This window comes from Myxocyprinus asiaticus, chromosome 33, assembly GCF_019703515.2.
Source record: "Myxocyprinus asiaticus isolate MX2 ecotype Aquarium Trade chromosome 33, UBuf_Myxa_2, whole genome shotgun sequence".
In the NCBI taxonomy this organism is placed as follows: domain Eukaryota; kingdom Metazoa; phylum Chordata; class Actinopteri; order Cypriniformes; family Catostomidae; genus Myxocyprinus; species Myxocyprinus asiaticus.
The window spans coordinates 31,267,891-31,288,400 of record NC_059376.1 but is presented as its reverse complement, the minus strand read 5'-3'; the positions used below and the strand labels follow the sequence as shown (position 1 = coordinate 31,288,400).

Genomic DNA, 20,510 nt, shown 5'->3' with positions numbered 1-20,510 from the left:
TGCTCTGAGATTGCCTTGGCAGCCTGTGATTTCTGAATGCATAAACATTTTAATGGATAGAACAGGATTTATTGTATAAATATCACAGCTGGTGTTATAAGTTTGAACAGCAGTATTTAACTATAACATTGTATTATTATGATAATTATTATATGCAGTATACACTGCTGTTGTAACTTATAATACACACCTTTTTCTCCCAGTAGGCCTATATATAGTACTTGTGGAATCAATAAGCTATGAGGAATTGGATCAAGTTTGAGATTTTCAAATGTTTTATATCAAATTTTACTTTGAAATGCTTCTTTAAGACAAATTAAATAAATAAAAAAGGAAGAACATTTTTAGGATTGCTTCAGTGTGTTTCTTTAGTAGGCACAAAACACTCAATGTAACGTAAAAATACCTTTATTACATTCTGGAATCCACATGTTTAATCCTAAATGTACAACAAAAACTCTTTTTATGTGTTGTTTTAATGTCTGAATCCATAATATACCATACATTATTTTCCTTAAAATCTATAATATGATATATTTATTTAAAAACAACAAAGTTAAAACTGAAAGTAACCACAGAAGGACCATGGCAAAAGACTAAGGACTCTCAGGGGATTTTCTGCTTAAAAATGCTCTTTAAAAAAAATAGGATTTAATTGTTCAAGACACAGGATGACTCTAAACGGGTATGAAAATATATGACAGAAAAGCACTGACATAGAGAAAGAAAAGATCACAAAAACCAAATAAAAACAACGCTAGAATCAAAGATTAAATTCATCCATTTATATCTATATGCCATTTAATATAATTTTGATCCTTTTATTTTTTGAAGTCAAACTCAAAAAGTCCTCCAATAGCACTGATATAAGACAGGTGTTAAAAGTCTTTGATTCTTCTACGATTAACAATCACAAGAAAAGTTACCGTACACAGTGATTAAGGTTTAAGGTCTTCTATTTGGTGCAAGGTGTCTTGCTAGGCTAACTGAAGAAGACATCGTAGGACAGAGAACCCAGCTATCTCCCTGAGTGACTGTGTAGAAGTAAACGCAATCTTCCAGAACTGCCCTTACAGACAGTGGTGAATGCTTGGGGCAGTTTGAGAAGCTGCAAATTACACTCCACAAAATACATAATCTAAAACTCTAAATGGTTTTTACAAAGTATTTGCACTTTGTTACATTCTTTCTCTGCCTTCACGCATCAGCTTTAAATCAGTTAATACTAGACAAGTGTAAAAAAAATTAAAGATATTCGAGTGTTGAGTATACAGAACTTAGCAACCTTAAGGGAGGTGTTAAACGATCTGAGCTGGAGTGCTTATGAAATCCAAGGGGATGACTCCTTGGCTTTCGAGGGCCCTCAATACTAAACATGGAAAGACTGACTATTAAACAGGCAGATATTATGATACTGTATGAAGCACCCAGAAAAAGTATATTATACCACCATATAAAATCTTACAAGCAAATATACAGTTTGGACAGCAGCACTGTTCCAGCAGTGCAAACATGAATTATTAGAGCTTGTTAAGTGTAACTGACAGGAAACTGGAGGTTGATAGTCATCAGTCATTCTGAACAACATCTCTCATACCCTGTAATTTGATACAGTTGCAGAAAAGTATTTTTTCTGCCTGGATCTGGGCACAGAGGGGTTCTGAGATGTTTTGAAAAGCCCTCCTTTTGGCTTTGATTGGTTGACCTGTTTCTGGGCCAATCCTTAATCTCCCCTGAGGCCAGTCTTGATCTCCAGCTTGTAGGACTTCCTGATTCAGAAGAATAGAAGTTGCTATCACACTGCGGATAGATATTAGATATTATTTGTCCTTCGGTTTGGATGACAAAATATGCAAAGTTTTAGAAAACAAACTAACCATAGTATTCCCTAACTCAGGGGGGTAGCTGATGGCTCTGTCAACCAATAGTTGTGCTATGTGTGAACACAGAGGGTGAAGGGGTGGTGGGAAGAAAACAATCACACAACAACACAACACTGATCCCCACATCAGACTCAAAGAATGAGGTAAAGTCTGTGAATCCACATATCCTTGATGACATCTGTGCCTCATTTCCGTGGTGTCCTAGCAACTGACAAGTGAGCTCAGGTTGTCTGTTAGTTGTCTCTAAAGATATACGGTTCCGCCCATCCATTTCCTCCCGAGGCCCTGCTCCCACGGTAGCTGTTTGAGTGCTTTGCTGCATGCGCACTTAAAGGAGCTCGACTTCAGAAACTCTCCCTCAAAGTGGCACTGTCTTTCAGTCATCGAAGGTAGGATGAAAGCAAAGTCCTGCTCGTATAAGAGTGCATCAATGACAGCGTTTATTTCCCCAGTTTTTTTAGTGATGTATCAGAGTCTTAAGTGCTGTTTACCTGCATCTAAATCTAAAGCTTTCAAAATCAGCATGTCAGGCAAATTCCAAATCCAGACCTGTCTTCCCATAATTCCACTCCAAGGTTTTGGAAGTCTTTGAAGGGGCTAGAGAACATTCAATCATTGGTGCAACTTTCTGTCTACCGTAATTAAGTCCTCTCTCTTTCTCTCTCTACATAAATATCTTATCTTTTCTGTAGGCTCTGCTTATAAATATATTTTGAAATACATCTATTGGTTTCTCTTTAAAATCAAATGAGGATATCTAAATACCACTAATATCTTGGTATTTGCATGGGAAAGGGAAGTAGGGATGAGGTTTTCATTATTTTTAGTTGCATCTTTGTAATTTATATGCAAAAATAAAGAGCTACAATGAACACACTGTACACGTGTGTTTGTTCAAAGCCTGTGCAATGCACTGTAGTTAGTGTTAAGTCTGTGAAAGTGTGGGTGCTCATATGGCATTTACAACTTCAGGATGACTCACTGAAATGCTAAAGCACTAAGAACAGGGCTGCATGTTTGCATTTGGTCCCTTTCATGGATTCAAAACTGTCGCCTGCAGGGCTACGCTACAAAAACGAAGCCTCAAAGGCTTGTTTTACATATGGGGCAGGAATACATAATACATTCTGTCTTAATCCTGAGGCTGTGCCACATGTCATTTGGGTTACATTCAAATCAATTCTCTTCCTAAGAGTACAAAGAAAATGGTTAAGGGAAATATCCCCTAACCAACTTTTCAAGTATTTCATTTTTAGGGAGATTTTGAGCTCCAGGTTTAATTGAGTACTGTTTTCAATTACATATATATTGTTTACTCCATGAGTCACTATAAGTAGGTAGCTTGAGTAAAAGCACCCAGCACCTCATGTTAGACTGCTGCCATTTAACAGCGTCTCGTAAGAAATGTGGGTCTGAATCACCCCATCAGGAGGGAGGTTATAGATGGAGTCCTAAAGTGTAATGTGCAGGATTGTCAGTGTTTTGCTTGTTTGTCTCAAACACATATCCATCTACCTCCTACTTCCATCCCCTGTCTTTCTTTAACCCTCTCTACCTCTCTGACATTAGCGCCACTGTGACACTTGAATTAATGTTAGCCCTCAGTGGAGTCTGGGAAGGTGATTTCGCTGCAGAAGACCTCCCTGTAGAGAGCAGGGAAGTTGTAGGCCGTTTCTGGGTGAAGGAGGTGGAAAAACTCCAGCTTATCAATATGGAGGTTGCAAATAGACTTCATCTTGGGCAACTTGGACACCATCTATTGAGCCAATGGAAAGACAAAAAACAGTGAGTTAGTCCAGAACGTTTTCATTTTCTATAATTTCCTTAAAAAAAAAGAAAAAAATACTGTGGCACCAAAAAGTATTTGGACACTTCAGCCACACTTAAAATGTCTTAATGGATTTGCATTCAATTAAAAAACATAAAACCAGCACAAAACTTAAAAATCACATTTTGTTAGGTTTCAAATATAAATGTATGTATTGTTCAAAATGTAGAAAAGGATTTGGACACTTATTGGTTGTCAAACGACAGTGGAACATGTTCGTAGTTCATGTAAAGAACTACACCCGTGGTTACTCTGCTAGGACATTTGTGTGAACTTGAGGAGAACTGAATTCATACATCCACTAAAAATCACCTTGTCACCAGTTGCTAAATCAGTTATGAGAAATGGTCTAGCATCATTTATTTACAGATGCCACTTGGTTTGGTATTTTGTCATCTAGCGCAATGACACTCATACATTTTAAAGGGGTCATGACATGCATTTTTTATTATATTAAAATGTTCTTTGTGGTTCACTTATAACATTAATAATATATTAATATAGTCATATATTTGTAAAACATGATCATTTTCCACTCTCATTCTGACCCTCTGTCAGAAACATCACGTTTTGGTGCTGCTTCTCCTTTAAGACTTGTCAGTAAACGCCCACCTTTATGATTGGCTCTCTGCTCTTGACTGACCTGCTCTCTCCTTGCCATCTCACTGCTCACCACTATATGTTGGGGCTACAGAAGTGATAAGGTAAAGTAGGCAATGTTGTGGACGTGGTCAGATGCAAATATCTATCACAGTGATGTCACAATGTGGAGGAAATAGAGAATGAGTTGTATTTGCAGCTTGGTTTCAAGAAATGCTCTTTTTGCAGTGAGGAGGAAGTTTTGAGGTCTGAAACATACAGTTTTTATAGAACAATGAACGCTTATTTGTTAAAAGATCAAGGAAAATTTGATAGTGTGGCTTAAGTGTTTAAAATAAGTGTCCAAATACTTTTTGGGGTCATTGTATACAGTACAGTATATATGCATGGATTTGTTTGGTACCTTTGCCATTTTCTCCTCAGAAGCACTACTTTTATGAAGACAGTGTTGCAATGCAACATAGACCTTCTCCTGAAGTTTCTGCACCTTTTGAGCATCTGTCAGCCAAGGACGGTCTGTGAAATAAAAAAATAAGGACATTTCAACATCAATAAGTTCTTTTTTGTTCTATTGATCAGTGGAAGGTTAAACTCAAATGTCTGCCAATGTATACTTTAACTAGACTCTTAGAGTTAAACATTACTTTTAAACTACCTGGAGACAGAAGCACAATGGCAGTAAACAGTGCCATCTCTTCTTCCGACAGCTGTAGTCGACTCATGGTTTTACCCAGCTCAAACACAGCACTGACCAGATCGTCACAACCTACAGATGGGGTTTAATGGTAAAAGTAATTACAATGAGCTGTCCAAGTTTTGCGACACTGTAATTTGCTCCACAAAGAAGGTAAACAGAAGGGTAACCAACCTATTTGAACAATAATTCAACTGACCTGAATAGACTTTAATTGACCTATTTTCCTTTTAAATGAATGTTTGTTTAGGTCTATATAAAAAGTATTCTTGAGTTCATCATATGATTTTACAGCACTATGTGTACATTACTCTGCAGGACTTGGGTTAATTGTACACAAGTCTCCAACATGCCCTTTGAAATGCTACGTGGTCCTAAATTATGTGAAAGATCTGTGGAGACTCACCGAGTGCTTTAAACAGCTGTGGGCTCGCAAACTTTCCATCAAACAACAGCGTATTGTTGATGGGGTTGTAGGCCCGACACATTCGGATCAATAGCACATCCAAGCAGCCTAGAGCGCCATATAGAAGATGGACAGAGGAAAGGAGGAGAAAAAAGGGAGACAGAAGGGAAAGATAGGCAAACGAATGCTCCACGATGCACATACACACAGGAAAACAAAAAAAATTTGGGATTTAATTCCACAAATGACAAAATGTTTTCAAATTGAGGATTCATAAAAACATACATCATAATGTGGAACAGAATAGGTACCAGCAAACATATGTTCACAAATGGATAGTGATTTAATTGGATGGCAATGATGGTTATTTTAGAGAGGGGAAAAAGACAAAAGTGTTTTTTGTTTACATTTAAATAACAAATTGGGAAAAAGGTACACCACACAATGCATAAAGGGAAGACACAAGAGGGAAGAAAGGGTGAGAGAAAACGAGAAAAGAGCCATTTTCAGAACACAGATGAGAAACAGAGAATGCATACATTCTAAACAAAACAAAACAATACTACCAAATTAGCATAAAATCCTGTATATTAAAAATATTGATTAATCATTTTGTTCAGAAGGGTTTAATAGAGATATAAAGCCAAATATATATGGGCACTTAGATTGATCATTTGTGACCAAATCACGGGTTATCGTAATCCACAATCAGTGTATATCTGCAGTAAATACTCTTAAAGGGACAGTTTACCCAGAAATGAAACTTCTGGAATCATTTGCTAATCATGTTCTAAACCCTTGACATTCTTTTTTACGTGGAACACAAAAGGAGATGTTAAGTAGAATTTTAGGGCCTAACAGCTTTTTTCCATACAATGTAAGTGAATGGTGACTGACTGCCTAGCATCTCTGTTTTTGTGTTCCACAGAAGAATGAATGTCATATTGGTTTGGAACAACGTGATGTGAGCAAATGATTCCAAGAGTTTAATTGTTTAGCTGATCTATCCCTTTAAGAGTATTTCCTGCATGTATTCACTTATGTGGATTACAGTAACTCCTGGTGTAGTTGCTCTCTTGTGCAGAATTAAGGCTGACCTGCTTTGAGAAGGATTATCTGGTCATTTTGACACAGGTCCATGAATCCAGAGATACGCTTGGCAAACTCAACCACGTACTGGATGGCATTCGTGATGCGCACTGCACACTGCTGCCACAGCATCTCTGTGGGCTTGGATGAAATAGAAAACATTTTTTAGACTCCTCCGCCCATATTATGAGTGCAATAATTATGTAAAATGAAGCACATTTTATTGATGTACTTTACAATCCACTTTTAATCAGGCTGTTAGATAATAAGAACAGGAACTACTGTTTTCTGTATGTGTCATTTGAGAGGAATGTATGGGTGGGTAATTGGTAAGATTGCTATGTACATATCAAGCAAAACGGTAGATAGTTACACCTTGTTTAAAAGCAAAAGAAAGTATGACGCATCTCATTGGCAGTTGACAGATACCTTGTTTTGGTAGGCGCGTATCTCTTCGGGTGTATATAGGGTCCAAGCGAATCTCTTCAGCTCTTCTGTGCTGAACTGACTCGTCTCCATGTGGGATTTCACCACATTCTGTGTGATCCGTTCTACAGGAAGCATAAATGTATACAATATGATCAGGCAAAATATCTTCACTTAAAGTTCTTGATCTCCCTGTTCAAAAGACCAGCACTTCTGATCACCAGCATATTGCATTTTGAGTCTTTTGATTCAGAGATTCACGAAAAAGTCATTCAGACCAATTTGTGAACCACTTCGACCAATTCAAAAGAAGGATTCTCTCACAAATCTGACATTACTATGGCTTGCGAGCAAGTTCTACCTTACAAAAGCTCTTACCAAGAGCAATATTTAGGTGATGAAATATTTTAGAGCACAGCATAACAAGATTGTTTTTTATTTACTATTGAAATGTCCATGAATTTCAAGAGTTTGTTTATTTTTATGACTTTTCCAGGCCTGTAGAATCCAATTTTGAAATTCCCTGATATAAACATGCTTTCCATGACCATAGGAACCATGTAAATGCATGTTGGTGTAAGCTGGTCTTTTTAGCAGGGCTTTGGAAACATCTCACAGTGTATGTTAGAAACTAACCTATTTCCATCAAGGAACAGCCTTCATGTGGGTTAAGCAATGAGTGAGAGAAGAGTCCCGAATCGTACTCGTGTTTGATGTGCATTGAGTCACCAAACTCATGTCTGTTCGGCTCAGGGGAACTCTGGGAAGATGAACTGCTCCCCCCGCTGCCTCCCAGCATCTCCAGGCTGCAATAGTCACTAGCTTCCTCCGGTGTGAGCGGCAGATCAAACAGCAGGCCGTCTGGTAGTGTAGTAATGTCATCCAGGTCACTAAGGGTGGTACTGGAGCCCCGACTGTAAGCCCGGCTGTGGCTGTTGCCATTCTCCCCTGCATCATCACCAGTGTGGCCGGGTACAGTGCTGCCCAGACCCCCTGCCCGCTCCTGGAACTGCTGGTGCTTCTGAACCTCAGCATAGAGGCTGTCACGCTGCTTTTTTGACATGCGGCCAAACTTCACCGCTGCAGTGAAAAGGAGGGTGTTGAAAGAAAGAAGAATGTTAGATGTGATTGTTGATATGGGCTGACACGTAAGCTAAATGATGAGGGAGACTGAAAGTGTAACTTATTTAATGCCTGGCTGTGTTTCGTTGGGCCTGTGACAGTTTGTGTATTCACACTGAGACCACAGCAGCATTTAATGGGACCCAAGGAGACTAGACTTCTGACAGAGGATGTTTGCTCTTGGGTAAGAAGACTAGACTCACCATCACGGCTCATACCCAGTGCCAGACACTTCTGCAGGCGGCAGTGCTGGCAGCGGTTGCGATTGGTTCGGTCAATTAGGCAGTTCCTCTGCCTTGAGCAGGAGTATATTGGATTGTTCTGTTGACTTCGACGGAAGAAGCCCTTGAATGAAAAAGGGCAGGAAAGAAATAAAACAAAAGAGAGGTCAAAAAGTGGCTGCGTTTCCCTAACTGGACTTCCTCAATTGTGTTAAATTAATTAAGGATGAAATATTAGACAGGGTTTCCACACCTTTTGACAACTGAATTTCCATGAGTTTTCTAGTTGTTTGTGAAAATTTTTTTGAAATCATTTTATAAAGATTGCACTCACAATGAGCAATTTTAAGATGATTAAATATGTTAGAATATAAAAATTGTGCATAACTATAAAAATGTATATTCACCTTTCCAATTTCCTTTTTTTTTTTTTTTTAAGATTTTTAAGATTTCATTAATTTCCCTGACTTTTCTAGCCCTGAGCATTGCAGTTTTAAAATGTCCTAATCCTTCCAGGTTTTACATGACGATGGGATTATATTAAGCACTATCTTAAATTAATGATTAAATGTTAGAGTAAAAAAAAAATTAGAGGTTTACAATATTTTCTGAATATTGGGAGTGGTTTGACTATTAGAATATGCATTTTATATATATATATATATATATATATATATATATATATAGAATATGCATTTTATATATATATATATATATATATATATATATATATATATATATATATATATATTTAGACTGTATAATATTACTAATTTACACTATTGGGATATTGTTTATTTTAATGAGAACCTATTTGAAATTCAGAATATCCCCCCTTTTTTTAATCACATGACCATGGTACATTTCATATGTAAAACAAAGAACAACGAAATTAATCATTTTTAGACAGTCTTTTTACCTTGTAGCTATCTTTAATTTTGAAGCTTGTAAAGTGTGAATTATGAAGTTGATTTCCTCTGTACTTTGATGAATAGCAAGTTAAACTGTAACACTGAAAGTTTACAGCTTCATGCGTGTAATTCTGAATGGAAATGGCAGAGTTATGGACAATGGATTAGACCGCTATTACATTAATCTTAATTTAATTCAAACGCCTCCTTGTCTTCAAGGTCTTTACATTTATTAATGCCATGTTAACATCTTTTCATTAATAAAAAAAGAAAGAGAAAAACTCTTTTTAATTGTGTTCAATCATGATGGTACACAACATGGTTTGAAACATGGCTGAGTTCTGTGGTTCAACACAAATAGGTTAGCAAGCAAGACTTTATGGCACAGGGTTTGAAACACTAGCTCAGCTCTGGCATACACTCGTCCTATGGTCAATAACAACCGGCTGAGATTTCTGATTGTTCAGTAAGGCTGATCAGATAAAGGGCTTGTATTGTTTACTTTTTCGGGGAAGAGTTTGAAGACGTCATCAGGGTGTAACTCTAATTTTCCTGTTACTCATTTCTACTTTAATACTGTTTATTTTTTTATTCCATTACCTCAAGCAACTGAAACTAAAAGTGGCAGATCTCTTAAAGGGATAGTAACCCCCCCCCCCCCAAACAAAACTGAGAGTTCACCACTGGGTGAACTATCATTTAAGACCTGTTTAGCAGGAGGGAATTTGACTAAAACTCAGACTCAGCATTTAAACGAGTGAGAATGCTGTGACTTGATAAGGATGCTTACCTTGCAACCCTCACAGGTGATCACCCCATAATGGATGCCTGATGACTTGTCCCCGCAAATTTTGCATGGGATTACCTCAATTTGAGCTAAGAGAGGGAGAGAATTGGGTGAAACTTTAGCTAGAGTTTGACACAATTATCCAGCCACTTACCATACATAGCCTATAGAACATTCCTGGGTCAGTAACTAAGCAATGAAAGCTATCTGCTATCTACATCACACTTCTAAAGTGATTCTTTGTTTGACCTATTGATCTCTGAGCAACCGTTCAATAAAATAATAGAAATATAGGCAGACGCAGAGCCGGGAGGTCTGACTCTCACATGGAAGTGGAAACTTTGCTAGTGTCTAATTCCTTCAACAGTAACAATACACAGCTCATGCACAATGAGTGGGGTTAAACGCTAGAACTCATATTCAAAGACTGAAAGCTTTGACCTACTCAGGATGACATAATAACACAAGGCTTTGGAGTGTAGAATCTAAAACAGCTTTTTAAACAAAGCTTGCTCTCTGCATGGCTGAGCTGTGATCGAATTAAGCGGATTGTGATACTCAGTTTGAGAATTATAAACAGCTGCAGGCTCATGAATAGTGTCTTTGTTGTGTCAAAACGGTGGAAAAGAAGAAAACACAAACGGAGCCTTGAAACAAACAAAGCGACTACACCTATCCACTGTGCAGGACCAAAAGGTTATTACGTTTCATTCTCACTACAACTATTGCAGATGAGTCAGGTAATGCTACATGTAACAGGAAGTCTCCAATGCTCAACAAAAAGGCTATTTACAGGGAACATTGTCTTTTTAGGATGTAGGATCCCCCGAACCGTGTTAATACATTTTGTGCACTGATGCAATACCTTAGGTAACGGTTAATGTGTTGTGACAGGGAATCAGCCGTTCAGAGATAATGACAGACTCACACTTCGGCTTCATTGCTAGTTGATGCGTGCGTCACACACGAGCAATGGAGGCCGTGCAGGGGAAAAGAGATTGGGGGGGGGGTTACAAAGAGAGACATTTCTGCCTTATGTTATCAGAGTCCTTTAACATGGTTGATAAACACAAGCTCATGTTGTACTCTTTTAAAGGGATAGTTCATCCAAAAAATGTAATTCTGTCAAAATTTGCTCAATTAATCATCATTCACTTTCATTGAATGGAAAGAAGATGCAATGAAAGCGAATGGCGTCTGAGGCTAACATTCTGCCTGACATCTTTTGTGTTCCACATTAGAAATAAAGTCTTATAGGTTTCGATGGAACAATATGAGGGTGAGTAAATGATGGCAGAATGTTTAATTTTGGATGAACTATCCCTTTAAATATAATGACATTGGGTAATTTAAAAAAAATTCCATCATGCAAAATGTCCTGCAAATGTAAAAAGTGTAAATTACTACATGGAACATATTCCATCTATTCTTTTTCTCTCTTTCCATCTACCCCATTCGGAGCCCCTGGCCCCCACCCTCCCTGTGTTATATAACTGCTGTCTGGCTATATTCCACGAACACACTCATTTAGAGGAGGACACCCTAGCAACGCTGTGACGAGCATTCCTCCATCCCGCCCCTCCCACTTTCCCATTGGCTCATGAGAGCATAGCTTGGATTCTGACTCGTCAGCTCACATGCCACTCACCTGTGTAGCACGGTCAGGCTATGTGGCTGAGCTGTTCTACTGACACACTTTTCTACTCAGTCGAGGGAGGAGCTTGTGTGGTAGCCTCACAAGGGCTGTAATCTGATTACATTTTTGGTTTTTCTTTTTTCCCCCCTGTTGTCAAGTTTAAGGTGGAACCACAAAATCAAAAACCATCATCTTATCAGGATAATTTGTGATTTAGGCAAGCAGTTTCAGACAAATCCAAGGCCTCTACATGCAACTGCGATTAACTTTTTACTAGATATCAGGTTTATTCACATTCATTTCATGCAATGCCTGAGGCCAAATTTTAAATATCTACAGTACACTCAAGAGGGGCCCTGTAACTTACACTTGCCCTCAACATGTGGCAGCTTGTCAAGAATTCAAGCACAGTCCCAGCTGTCTCGAAGTACTCACACAAAACTATTTTTAATCAATGGCTCCTGTGCACAGCGATTGGACCTTGGAGAACCTCGGTTATACAGTATTATCATGCTATATGTCAGATATACAGTATATTTATACACCTGCATTCATGGCACAAAACAAAATCAGAAATCTTTTGCTACTTTCATATTGTGAATATCACACATTCACAGTAAATCACAGACACACTGCACTGAGTACATAAGGAAGTATGACTTATAAAACATTAAAGCCAACAGGAATTACAGCTTTTTCCACGACATAATTGAATTCTGGCCAATCAATAAATGAAAAATGGGAGCACATTTATCAATGACTAATAATTAGAGTGCATAGTCAGGTCCTTTGTCATGTAATATCTGTAGCCATTTTCTCCTCTGTCACTTTAAAACAATCAAAAAAGTTAATCTCCTTCTAATACACCTTTTTAATGCCCATTATTCTTGACATTTTATGGGTTCCAGAAGCTCAACTTGTAGAGCATGGCGCCAACAACCCCAAGATCATGGGTTCGATTCTCAGGGTACACACAAACTGATAAAAATGTATACCTTTAAGTCACTTTGGATAAAAGCATATGCCAAATATATATATATATGTAAAGGTAAACATATTAAGCCAAATTCCCACTGGAAAAAAAATAATAAAATAAATCAAAGGTATATCAAACAACGCTTGTCTGATAAGCGGGCTCAAGCAGCGCCATAGAGGCTGAGGGCAAATGCAGTCAGGCTGCCGAAAACTAATTAAGAGAAGATTTATTAGAGTGCTATGTTTATCAGGCAAGCTGGGGTTAGTAATCTAGCTCTCCTTATCTCCTCTCTCTGGGCCACTCTATGTCAGTTAGTCAGTGTGTCAGTCCATCAAACACCAGTCAGCAGATTCACTCAGTACTGCTGGGAAAAACCCATCACAACACCAGAAACTTTGCCCTCTTATCTCATCTAATCAAGCAACTTTGTTTGGCAATGTCCAAAGGTCCTGTTTACCTTACACCTTGTGTTTGCATAACACAATGCAGTGCTAGCCTAAATGGCATGAGATTTGTGTCAGCAGTCCATATTAAGGCAATTTCTGAGCCTTCTCCGCATTCTTACAAGTTTGCTTTGATGCCTCTTACAAACAGGGTCCCATTTGCATTCACTTATGCAGACATGAGTTTTCTAGGCAGTTTTGTGGTCTGTAGTGATTTTTTCCTGTCCCTTCCCACTTAAGAGTGACCTACCTACATTAAGTAAAGTGAGAGGGTGGAATGACACAGTGAGGCTCTCTTTAAATATGCACAATGGGATTGAGTAATTCTTTGGTATAAGTAACAACACCAAGCTGAAATACATGAGCTGATAGGGAGTGTAAGGTGGCTTCTGATGGGCATTAATTATCTTGATGCCTGCTGGAATTAAGCAACAGTAAGAGTCACCACAAAAACACAAATAAAATTAACTTTTTTATTTCCTTTTGTGGTTTTTACAAATTCAACCTAAAAAAGAACATACTATTTGTAAGAGGGCTGATTTAAGATAAACCTGTAGTTTGCAAAAAATACTAAGCAGGGGAAAAAATATTTGGTCATTATTATTAATAACAAGTCAATAACAAGAACAATGTTAGGGACTCTGTTAAGCATCACATTTCATGGTTGGGTTTCATTTAAGATTAAAAAAGTCACTAAAACTGGTAAGCAACCTAAGGTGTGCAAAACATAGAATGTAATTTTAGGTTACACCTTATTTACTTATTAAGTGAACATTGTTTAAAAAGAAGTTTTTCAAGCCCCAATAGTTCAAGAGGCTGGCCACATTCTCCCACTGCCTGCCCTGAGCTTAAGTTGTGGTTAAATGAACGGAAACTTCATGGGCAGGTGTCAAAGTGCCACTGCTTTAAGCTGCTCAGCATTCACTTATAGACTGCATAAAGCCTAGTCTTCAAAGCCTGTACCTGTTCAGCATCTAGGCAACAACATTCTGCCAAAAGAAGGCTGCCTTTCCTCAGGATGACCGACAAAGTCAATGGAAACCAGGTTTTCCTAAATGTACATTCAATTGAATTGTACTATGTCCCTCTCAGAGACTGCTTTAGTGATAAGTAATAATTCAGTGATGGCAATAAAAAAAAATACTAATAATAATAATTAAAAAAAAATATTACAGAATTGTGTTAAATAGGATGTGTGCTCTGATCACACAGGCTGTCAAAAAAGAGTTAGTGTGTGATCTTGCAGGCCTGATTTTGGCATTTAAAACGATCTTCTTCTAAACTTGGAATTTTTCTCCACTGAGCGCATCTTAGGAATTTCAGTGTTGAAACCCAAAGAAAAGTTTGACTTCTGTATCTGTAACATTCTAGTGGTAAAAGAATAAATATAACGACTAACTGCAGAATATTAAATAGTGTGATACAGTATGATGCTTAAATACAAATCATGATGCACAGGTAACCAAAAGTTATTCCTAAATAAAATGTCAAATGTTTTGGCAACCCTATTACTATGTTATATTTTTTAAAGATTTGCTCTTTTCACACTACTTTTCAGAGCACTGATTGAAACCCCTGTAGTTACGCCTTCACACCAAAGGAGGTGCTGTTTCCTTCATACAGCATTTCAGGTTTAACTTCGGTATTTCCACTTCTACCACACCGTTTGGCATGCTGAGATTCAGTACTGGATAAAGGATGAAGTTACACTTTAAAAAATTCTAACAGTAAAAACCATTAACTGCTCATAAAACAGACAACTTCTCGCCCTGATCTCTCAATGCTGTAATATGCTGTGTAATCCTTAATTACAGGTGTAGGTCAATTGAACAGCTAGACTGTATTACACTAGCTCTGAAAAACAACAGGCACAGCGCAGGAGATGCACCCCCACTCCTTGCGCTTCAGTAACTGACATTCAGCAAGTCTCCCCTAAACTTACTGATAAGCTTTATCACGATAACTGCCACGCAAAAGAAACCAAGAATTCACCGGAGCTCCAGTTCAACATGGCGGTTTAGAGCTAATAGCTTCGTGACCAAAGGACAACAAAATGCAAATCAACTTTCGCTTGACCATTACTGGAGTATTTGAACTTTCAACTTAGGTTGACATACAGTTTATATGAATGGATGCCATGTGATAATAACATTTTAAAAGTATTTTCAACCATGTTGCTTTATTCTTACATAATGTGGTTCGCTTAGCGGCAGTTCACAGTAATTACAGTGAGACATTGCCTACATAACGCTCATCGCTTCCCTTTCACGCTTGCAAGCGAAGACACAAAACAAATATATGCAAGGTTTATGGTTTCCGTGTACTGATTAGTTTCGTTATATGTTTGACTGGTGAAAATATCAAAGCAACAAAACATATGACATATGTTACAAACAAACAACAGTTGCAGATTATCGGAGAGTTATTTATGCGCGCTCGCGCTTTTGTAAAGACTTTGCGCAGTTCGTGCAACAAAATATCACAGCACAAGCTATCACAGACACTGCTGTCAAAGTGACAGTTTGTTCCAATTATTATACATTAATGGGTTTTTTTATAAATGCAATTTTTTCTTAAACTTACCTCTCATTTTGATGCTGTATTATCTGCGAATAACAATGTAACTCCTGCACATTTGAACAACGCCGAAAATAAAAAATCGCGTGAAATTTTACAACTCCAAAAAGGAGAAGTTGAAAACAAATAAAAGAACTAAACCTCATAAGTTATTGCACAAGTTACTTGTCCTCTAAATAAACCAGCGATTCAGAGTGAATTCCGCTCCATCATAGGCTTGAAGTTATTCGCTGCATGCAATAAAAAGATGCACTCCTCTCTCGCTCGCTCTCTCTGTAGTCTAATCTACTTTCGGCGCGTGGACTCTCACATGATCTAGCTCCACTGGCCCGCCTCGTGCCCCCAGGCAGCGGCGCGCACGCGCACACGACCACGCGCTTTAAGGAGGATCTGTGCGCCAGAGTGTGAGCGCGCGTGGGAAAGTGTGGCAGTGTGTCACCACAACAGTATCGTGGGAATCTCTCGCGGGCTCGCGGTTCCAGCGGCTGCGATTGTTTGCTATTACAGCATAGCGGCTCTTGAAAAATAATCATATCATTATTTTAGTTACGTGACTGTTATTCAGGCTCTTTCAAAAATTTTGGCACAGAGGTAAATAATTAGAAAATATAGGGTCAAGAGGTCAAACAAGTTGCAGATTCCATAACTTTATGAATTTAAAACAGACCTGTCCAGCATAGTTATTAATTTAGTGCAATGTGTATATTTTGTGCTTTCACTTTAGTAAGTGTGTGTAATTATTCATGCAGTCTGTGAAACTGTTTATTAAGGACATTTTAAATAGGCTTAGAAATCTGTCTAACATTATTACTGTGTCTCCTTTTAGGGTTTTTTAACTAAATGACCAAAAAAATAAAAATACCATTCCATAACATGTTTCCTGTGTGTGTGTGGGCAGGTTTGGGTGGTTTACGAGGACATTTTTTTAGGTTACAAACTGGTAATTACAAGGGTATTATGCTATAAATGTGGTTTATGAGGACATTTCTAGTGTCCCCATAATTCAAATCGCTTAAAAAACATACTAAACGATTGTATTTTTTTTTTTCTTTTTTTTTTTTTGAAAGTGTAAAAATGCAAAACGTTTTTTGTGAGGGTTAGGTTTAGGGGATAGAATCTTTAGTTCATACAGTATAAAAATCATTATGTTTAAGGAGAGTCCTCATAAGGATAGCTGCACCAATGTGTGTGTGTGTGTGTGTGTGTGTGTGTGTTTTGTAGAGGGGGTGTGGATGTTTATTTTGCAAAGGATACGCAAAGTAGTCAAATGGTATTTTAAAGTTGTCAAAAGCAGACATCATCCAATTGTAAATGAGAAATGCATAGATACTATGACAAATCAATCCCTCATTGAAACAAGAGTTTAAAGTTGACATGCTATGTTAATGCCTTAAAGGAATAGTTCACCTCAAAATTAAACAAATTCTCTCATAATTTTCTCACCCTCATCCCAAATGTGTGTGACTTTCATTCTTCAGCTGAACTTTGAAGATTTTTAGAAGAATATCTCAGCTCTGTAGGTCCATTCAATGCAAGTGAATTGTGGCCAGAACTTTGAAGCTCCAAAAGGCACATAAAGGCAGCATAAAAGTAATCCATACGACGTGGTTTAATCCGTCTTCTGAAGCGATATGATAGGTGTGAGAAATATATTATTATAATATTTAACAAATATTTAAATCTTTTTTTTAACTTTAATTTGTCCTCCCTGCTCAGTAGATAGTGATATGCAAGAAGAATGCAATTCGGCAAAAACAAAAGAAGTGAAAGTGAAAGTGGAGATTTATAGTAAAAAAAGGGATTCTTCTCATTTCTGAAACTGTGCCTCCTGAGGAATCGAAGCAAGGCAGATTTGTAAAATGAAATGTCCTGCTCACTCAAGCATGATTTCAGAGTGCATTTTTACGCAGCTGCAGTACCTCGGCACACTTATGTTCTTAAAACTTTATTTACTTATATATTAATAACAAATCCAAATAATTCAAGATGCACTGTTGGAGTATGTGACAAATATGGTTTATTTAAACTGTAACGGTGAAACTTAAATTAAAACTTTTGTACCAGATGCAAAGGGGAGGAGAATTTAAGCATGCGTCAGGTGCTTGGACCAAAGAGTGTTCTGCATAGGATACTTCTGGGCTTCCTCGCTCAAGTGTCCTTGGTAAGCTTCCTCCGTCCTCTGTCCTCGCCTGCTCAGGGTGCATTTAGGGAATTGATCCGTCCTACATGATGGTGGACTTTGATCAGTTTCCTGGTCACGGGCTCAAGGATGGAGGAGCGAGGAAACGAGGATGCACAATTTAGGAAAAGAGCAGCACCCAAGGTCTTAAATATTGACCTGTTTCTCACCCACACCTATCATATTGCTTCTGAAGATATGGATTAAACCACAAGAGTCGGGTGAGAAAATGATGAGAGAATTTTCATTTTTGAGTGAACTATTCATTTAAACTCTTCTTTTACCAGAACTTGAAGGCCAAAAAATTATTTCATGTTGGCCTTTGTAAATTGATGCATAGTGAAGCGGTTGGCATATAGGTAGTAGAAATAAAATCTTTTTGGCAAGTTCACATGTCCCATGGTGTAACATGCCATATTCCATATAAATCTATTTTAAAACATTTTCAAATTCTTTGATCATTATTATGCATACAGCTTTTATGACCTCATATTAATTGAAAGAATACATGGATTATTTTTTACTTACAAAATGTGTATCACATTGTGATGATGTTGAATGAACTAGTGAACTAGTGAAAACAAAAACTAAGCATTCATATAAATTGTAACGTAAAATCTTGATGTTTAAAAAAAATAATAAAATAAAAAAATAAATAAAAAAAAAAGGTCATTGGACACGTTATACTTCAACTACCTATATCCAATCTCATTGGACATACTAGGGGAATTCTTATCCACATCATATGGGGCACACAATACACACCAGCACTAGATGTGCAACACTAGACAGAAGCAAACTGTGGACAAATATTTTTTCTACTTGAATATGAGAAGGTGTGTATTTTACAGTAACAGTTTTCACATTTTAATGACTAATATGAAAGACACTTTTCACACTTTAATGGCTAATATGAAAAACAAACTAGGCTAATTTCTGTTCAACGTCTTGTGTATAGGTGAGGGTGACAGAGAGGTGAGGAAGAGTGTAAGAGTAGGCACAAAGATTTGATCTGTTAACAAGCTTATTTTAGGAGTGCTTTTCAAACGATGCCATTGAAAATAACGATGTGGGGGTTGAAAATAACAGGATGTGTTGAGTGTGTGAGAGTGTGCGGAAGATAGAAGGGATATGATGTAACCAGGGACTCTCCATTATGAAATGAGGAGAGGAGGGATTATAGCAAGTAGGTTAGTGGAGCAGCAGAAATACATGGAAGCTGACAGAAAGCTTTGTCACTCCCTCCTGCTTGGCCACTCTTCCTTTCATCCTTTGCTTTCTTTCTAACTGTTGAATCCCTTTTATACCTTGTCTTTTTATAGACGCACCCCTTTGTATAGGATCAGGCTTACAGGGAAACTTTGAAATGTTTACCTGTATTGTTTTAGTTCATACCTTTTGTATTTATATCGTTATGAACAGTGTTGGGGAGTAACGGAATACATGCAACGGGATTACGTATTTAAAATACAAAATATAAGTAACTGTATTCCACTACAGTTACAATTTAAATCATTGGTAATTAGAATACAGTTACATTCAAATAGTATTTTGATTACTGAAGAAATTACTTTGCATTTTATTGTCATTTGTTTCATTTAATATTTAGTCCTTTCAGATGGAAAACATTTATACATATAAATGATGAGATCTAAAGTGCATTTAAACAGCGGTGAAACACTTTCTGATGATGTATTACATTCATACGAGCAGACAGAGAAGTAAGTTTGAAGTAAGTTTGGAGCAGAAGAAATAGAAATAAACCTTGTGTAAATTGTCAGCTTTACGCTAAGATAAAATGCTATTTCTAGCCATTTTACATGCACATGTTACCAGGCACGATCATAATTTTTTTATCAACAAAATTCACGTTGGATAATAATTAATTTTTGTATTGTTTTCCTGTAAAAATATCTAAAAATCCTTAAAACAAGATCAATAAGATTGATCTTGTTTTAGAAACAACACTGCATAAAATATTTAGGTTTTTCAGAGAATGTATTTTTTACATGTGTATTTTGTCTTACTGTACTGGCAGAGTTTTTATAGTCAAAACAAGTGAAAAAATCTACCAGTGCTGAAGAAATAATCCAAAGTATTTAGAATACGTTACTGACTTTGAGTAATCTAACGGAATACGTTACAAATGACATTTTACAGCATTTATTCTGTAATCTGTAGTGGAATACATTTCAAAAGTAACCCTCCCAACCCTGGTTATGAATTATTTTCATTCCTGCAGACTTTGTTGCTGTTTCTGGTTTTGTCTTGTCTTTGTTCTGTTTTGTATCAACCTTTTTGCCATGCATAAAATAGTTCTCTGCTTCATACATAGCACAGGGAAAATCAGCCTTTGTTGCTATGTTTGTGCAGCGTTGTCACAACAAATCTCTATGAGGTAAATATATGAGTATTTGCAATATTTCCGCTCCAGAAGCATTGCTTCCCCTTTTATTATTATTCTGTTTAGATTTCTCTTCCTGTTTCAGGGTCTCTTCCTTATATCTTCCTGCAGTCTTTCCATATTTTGCACAGAAAAGAGGGCTATTTTCCTTCAAAAGCAGCCCCCTCTGCTGTCTTTTTTCCTCTGTCTCTCTTTATCACACACGTACACGCACACTTCACTGACCTCCTGGCCATCTGTCTTATATAACCACAGTCTCCTAAATTAGAGCTCGCTCAGAGAATAGAGTGAGAGGGAAGGGGGCTGACATTAGATAGAAGCACAAAGA

General features: G+C 37.4%; 1 protein-coding gene across 2 annotated transcripts; it reads right to left on the bottom strand.

The window, feature by feature from the left end:
* Positions 1–392: 392 nt before the first annotated feature.
* LOC127424451 (nuclear receptor ROR-beta-like) lies at positions 393–15,936 on the bottom strand. 2 transcript variants are annotated; one of them, XR_007894474.1, is made up of 11 exons: positions 15,606–15,936; positions 9,971–10,056; positions 8,252–8,393; positions 7,563–8,006; positions 6,930–7,051; positions 6,509–6,641; positions 5,412–5,519; positions 4,967–5,077; positions 4,715–4,827; positions 1,878–3,639; positions 393–1,769 (listed from the first exon to the last, which is right to left on the bottom strand). XR_007894474.1 is itself a non-coding variant. In XM_051669692.1 (10 exons), exons 1-10 carry the CDS (start codon positions 15,610–15,612, stop codon positions 3,478–3,480), a joined length of 1,428 nt encoding a protein of 475 aa, XP_051525652.1. In that variant the 5' UTR covers positions 15,613–15,936; the 3' UTR covers positions 393–3,477. The 2 variants fall into 2 exon arrangements, 1 of the variants encoding a protein (XP_051525652.1); XM_051669692.1 differs by having other exon boundaries at positions 393–3,639.
* Between the last annotated feature and the right edge of the window lie 4,574 nt (positions 15,937–20,510).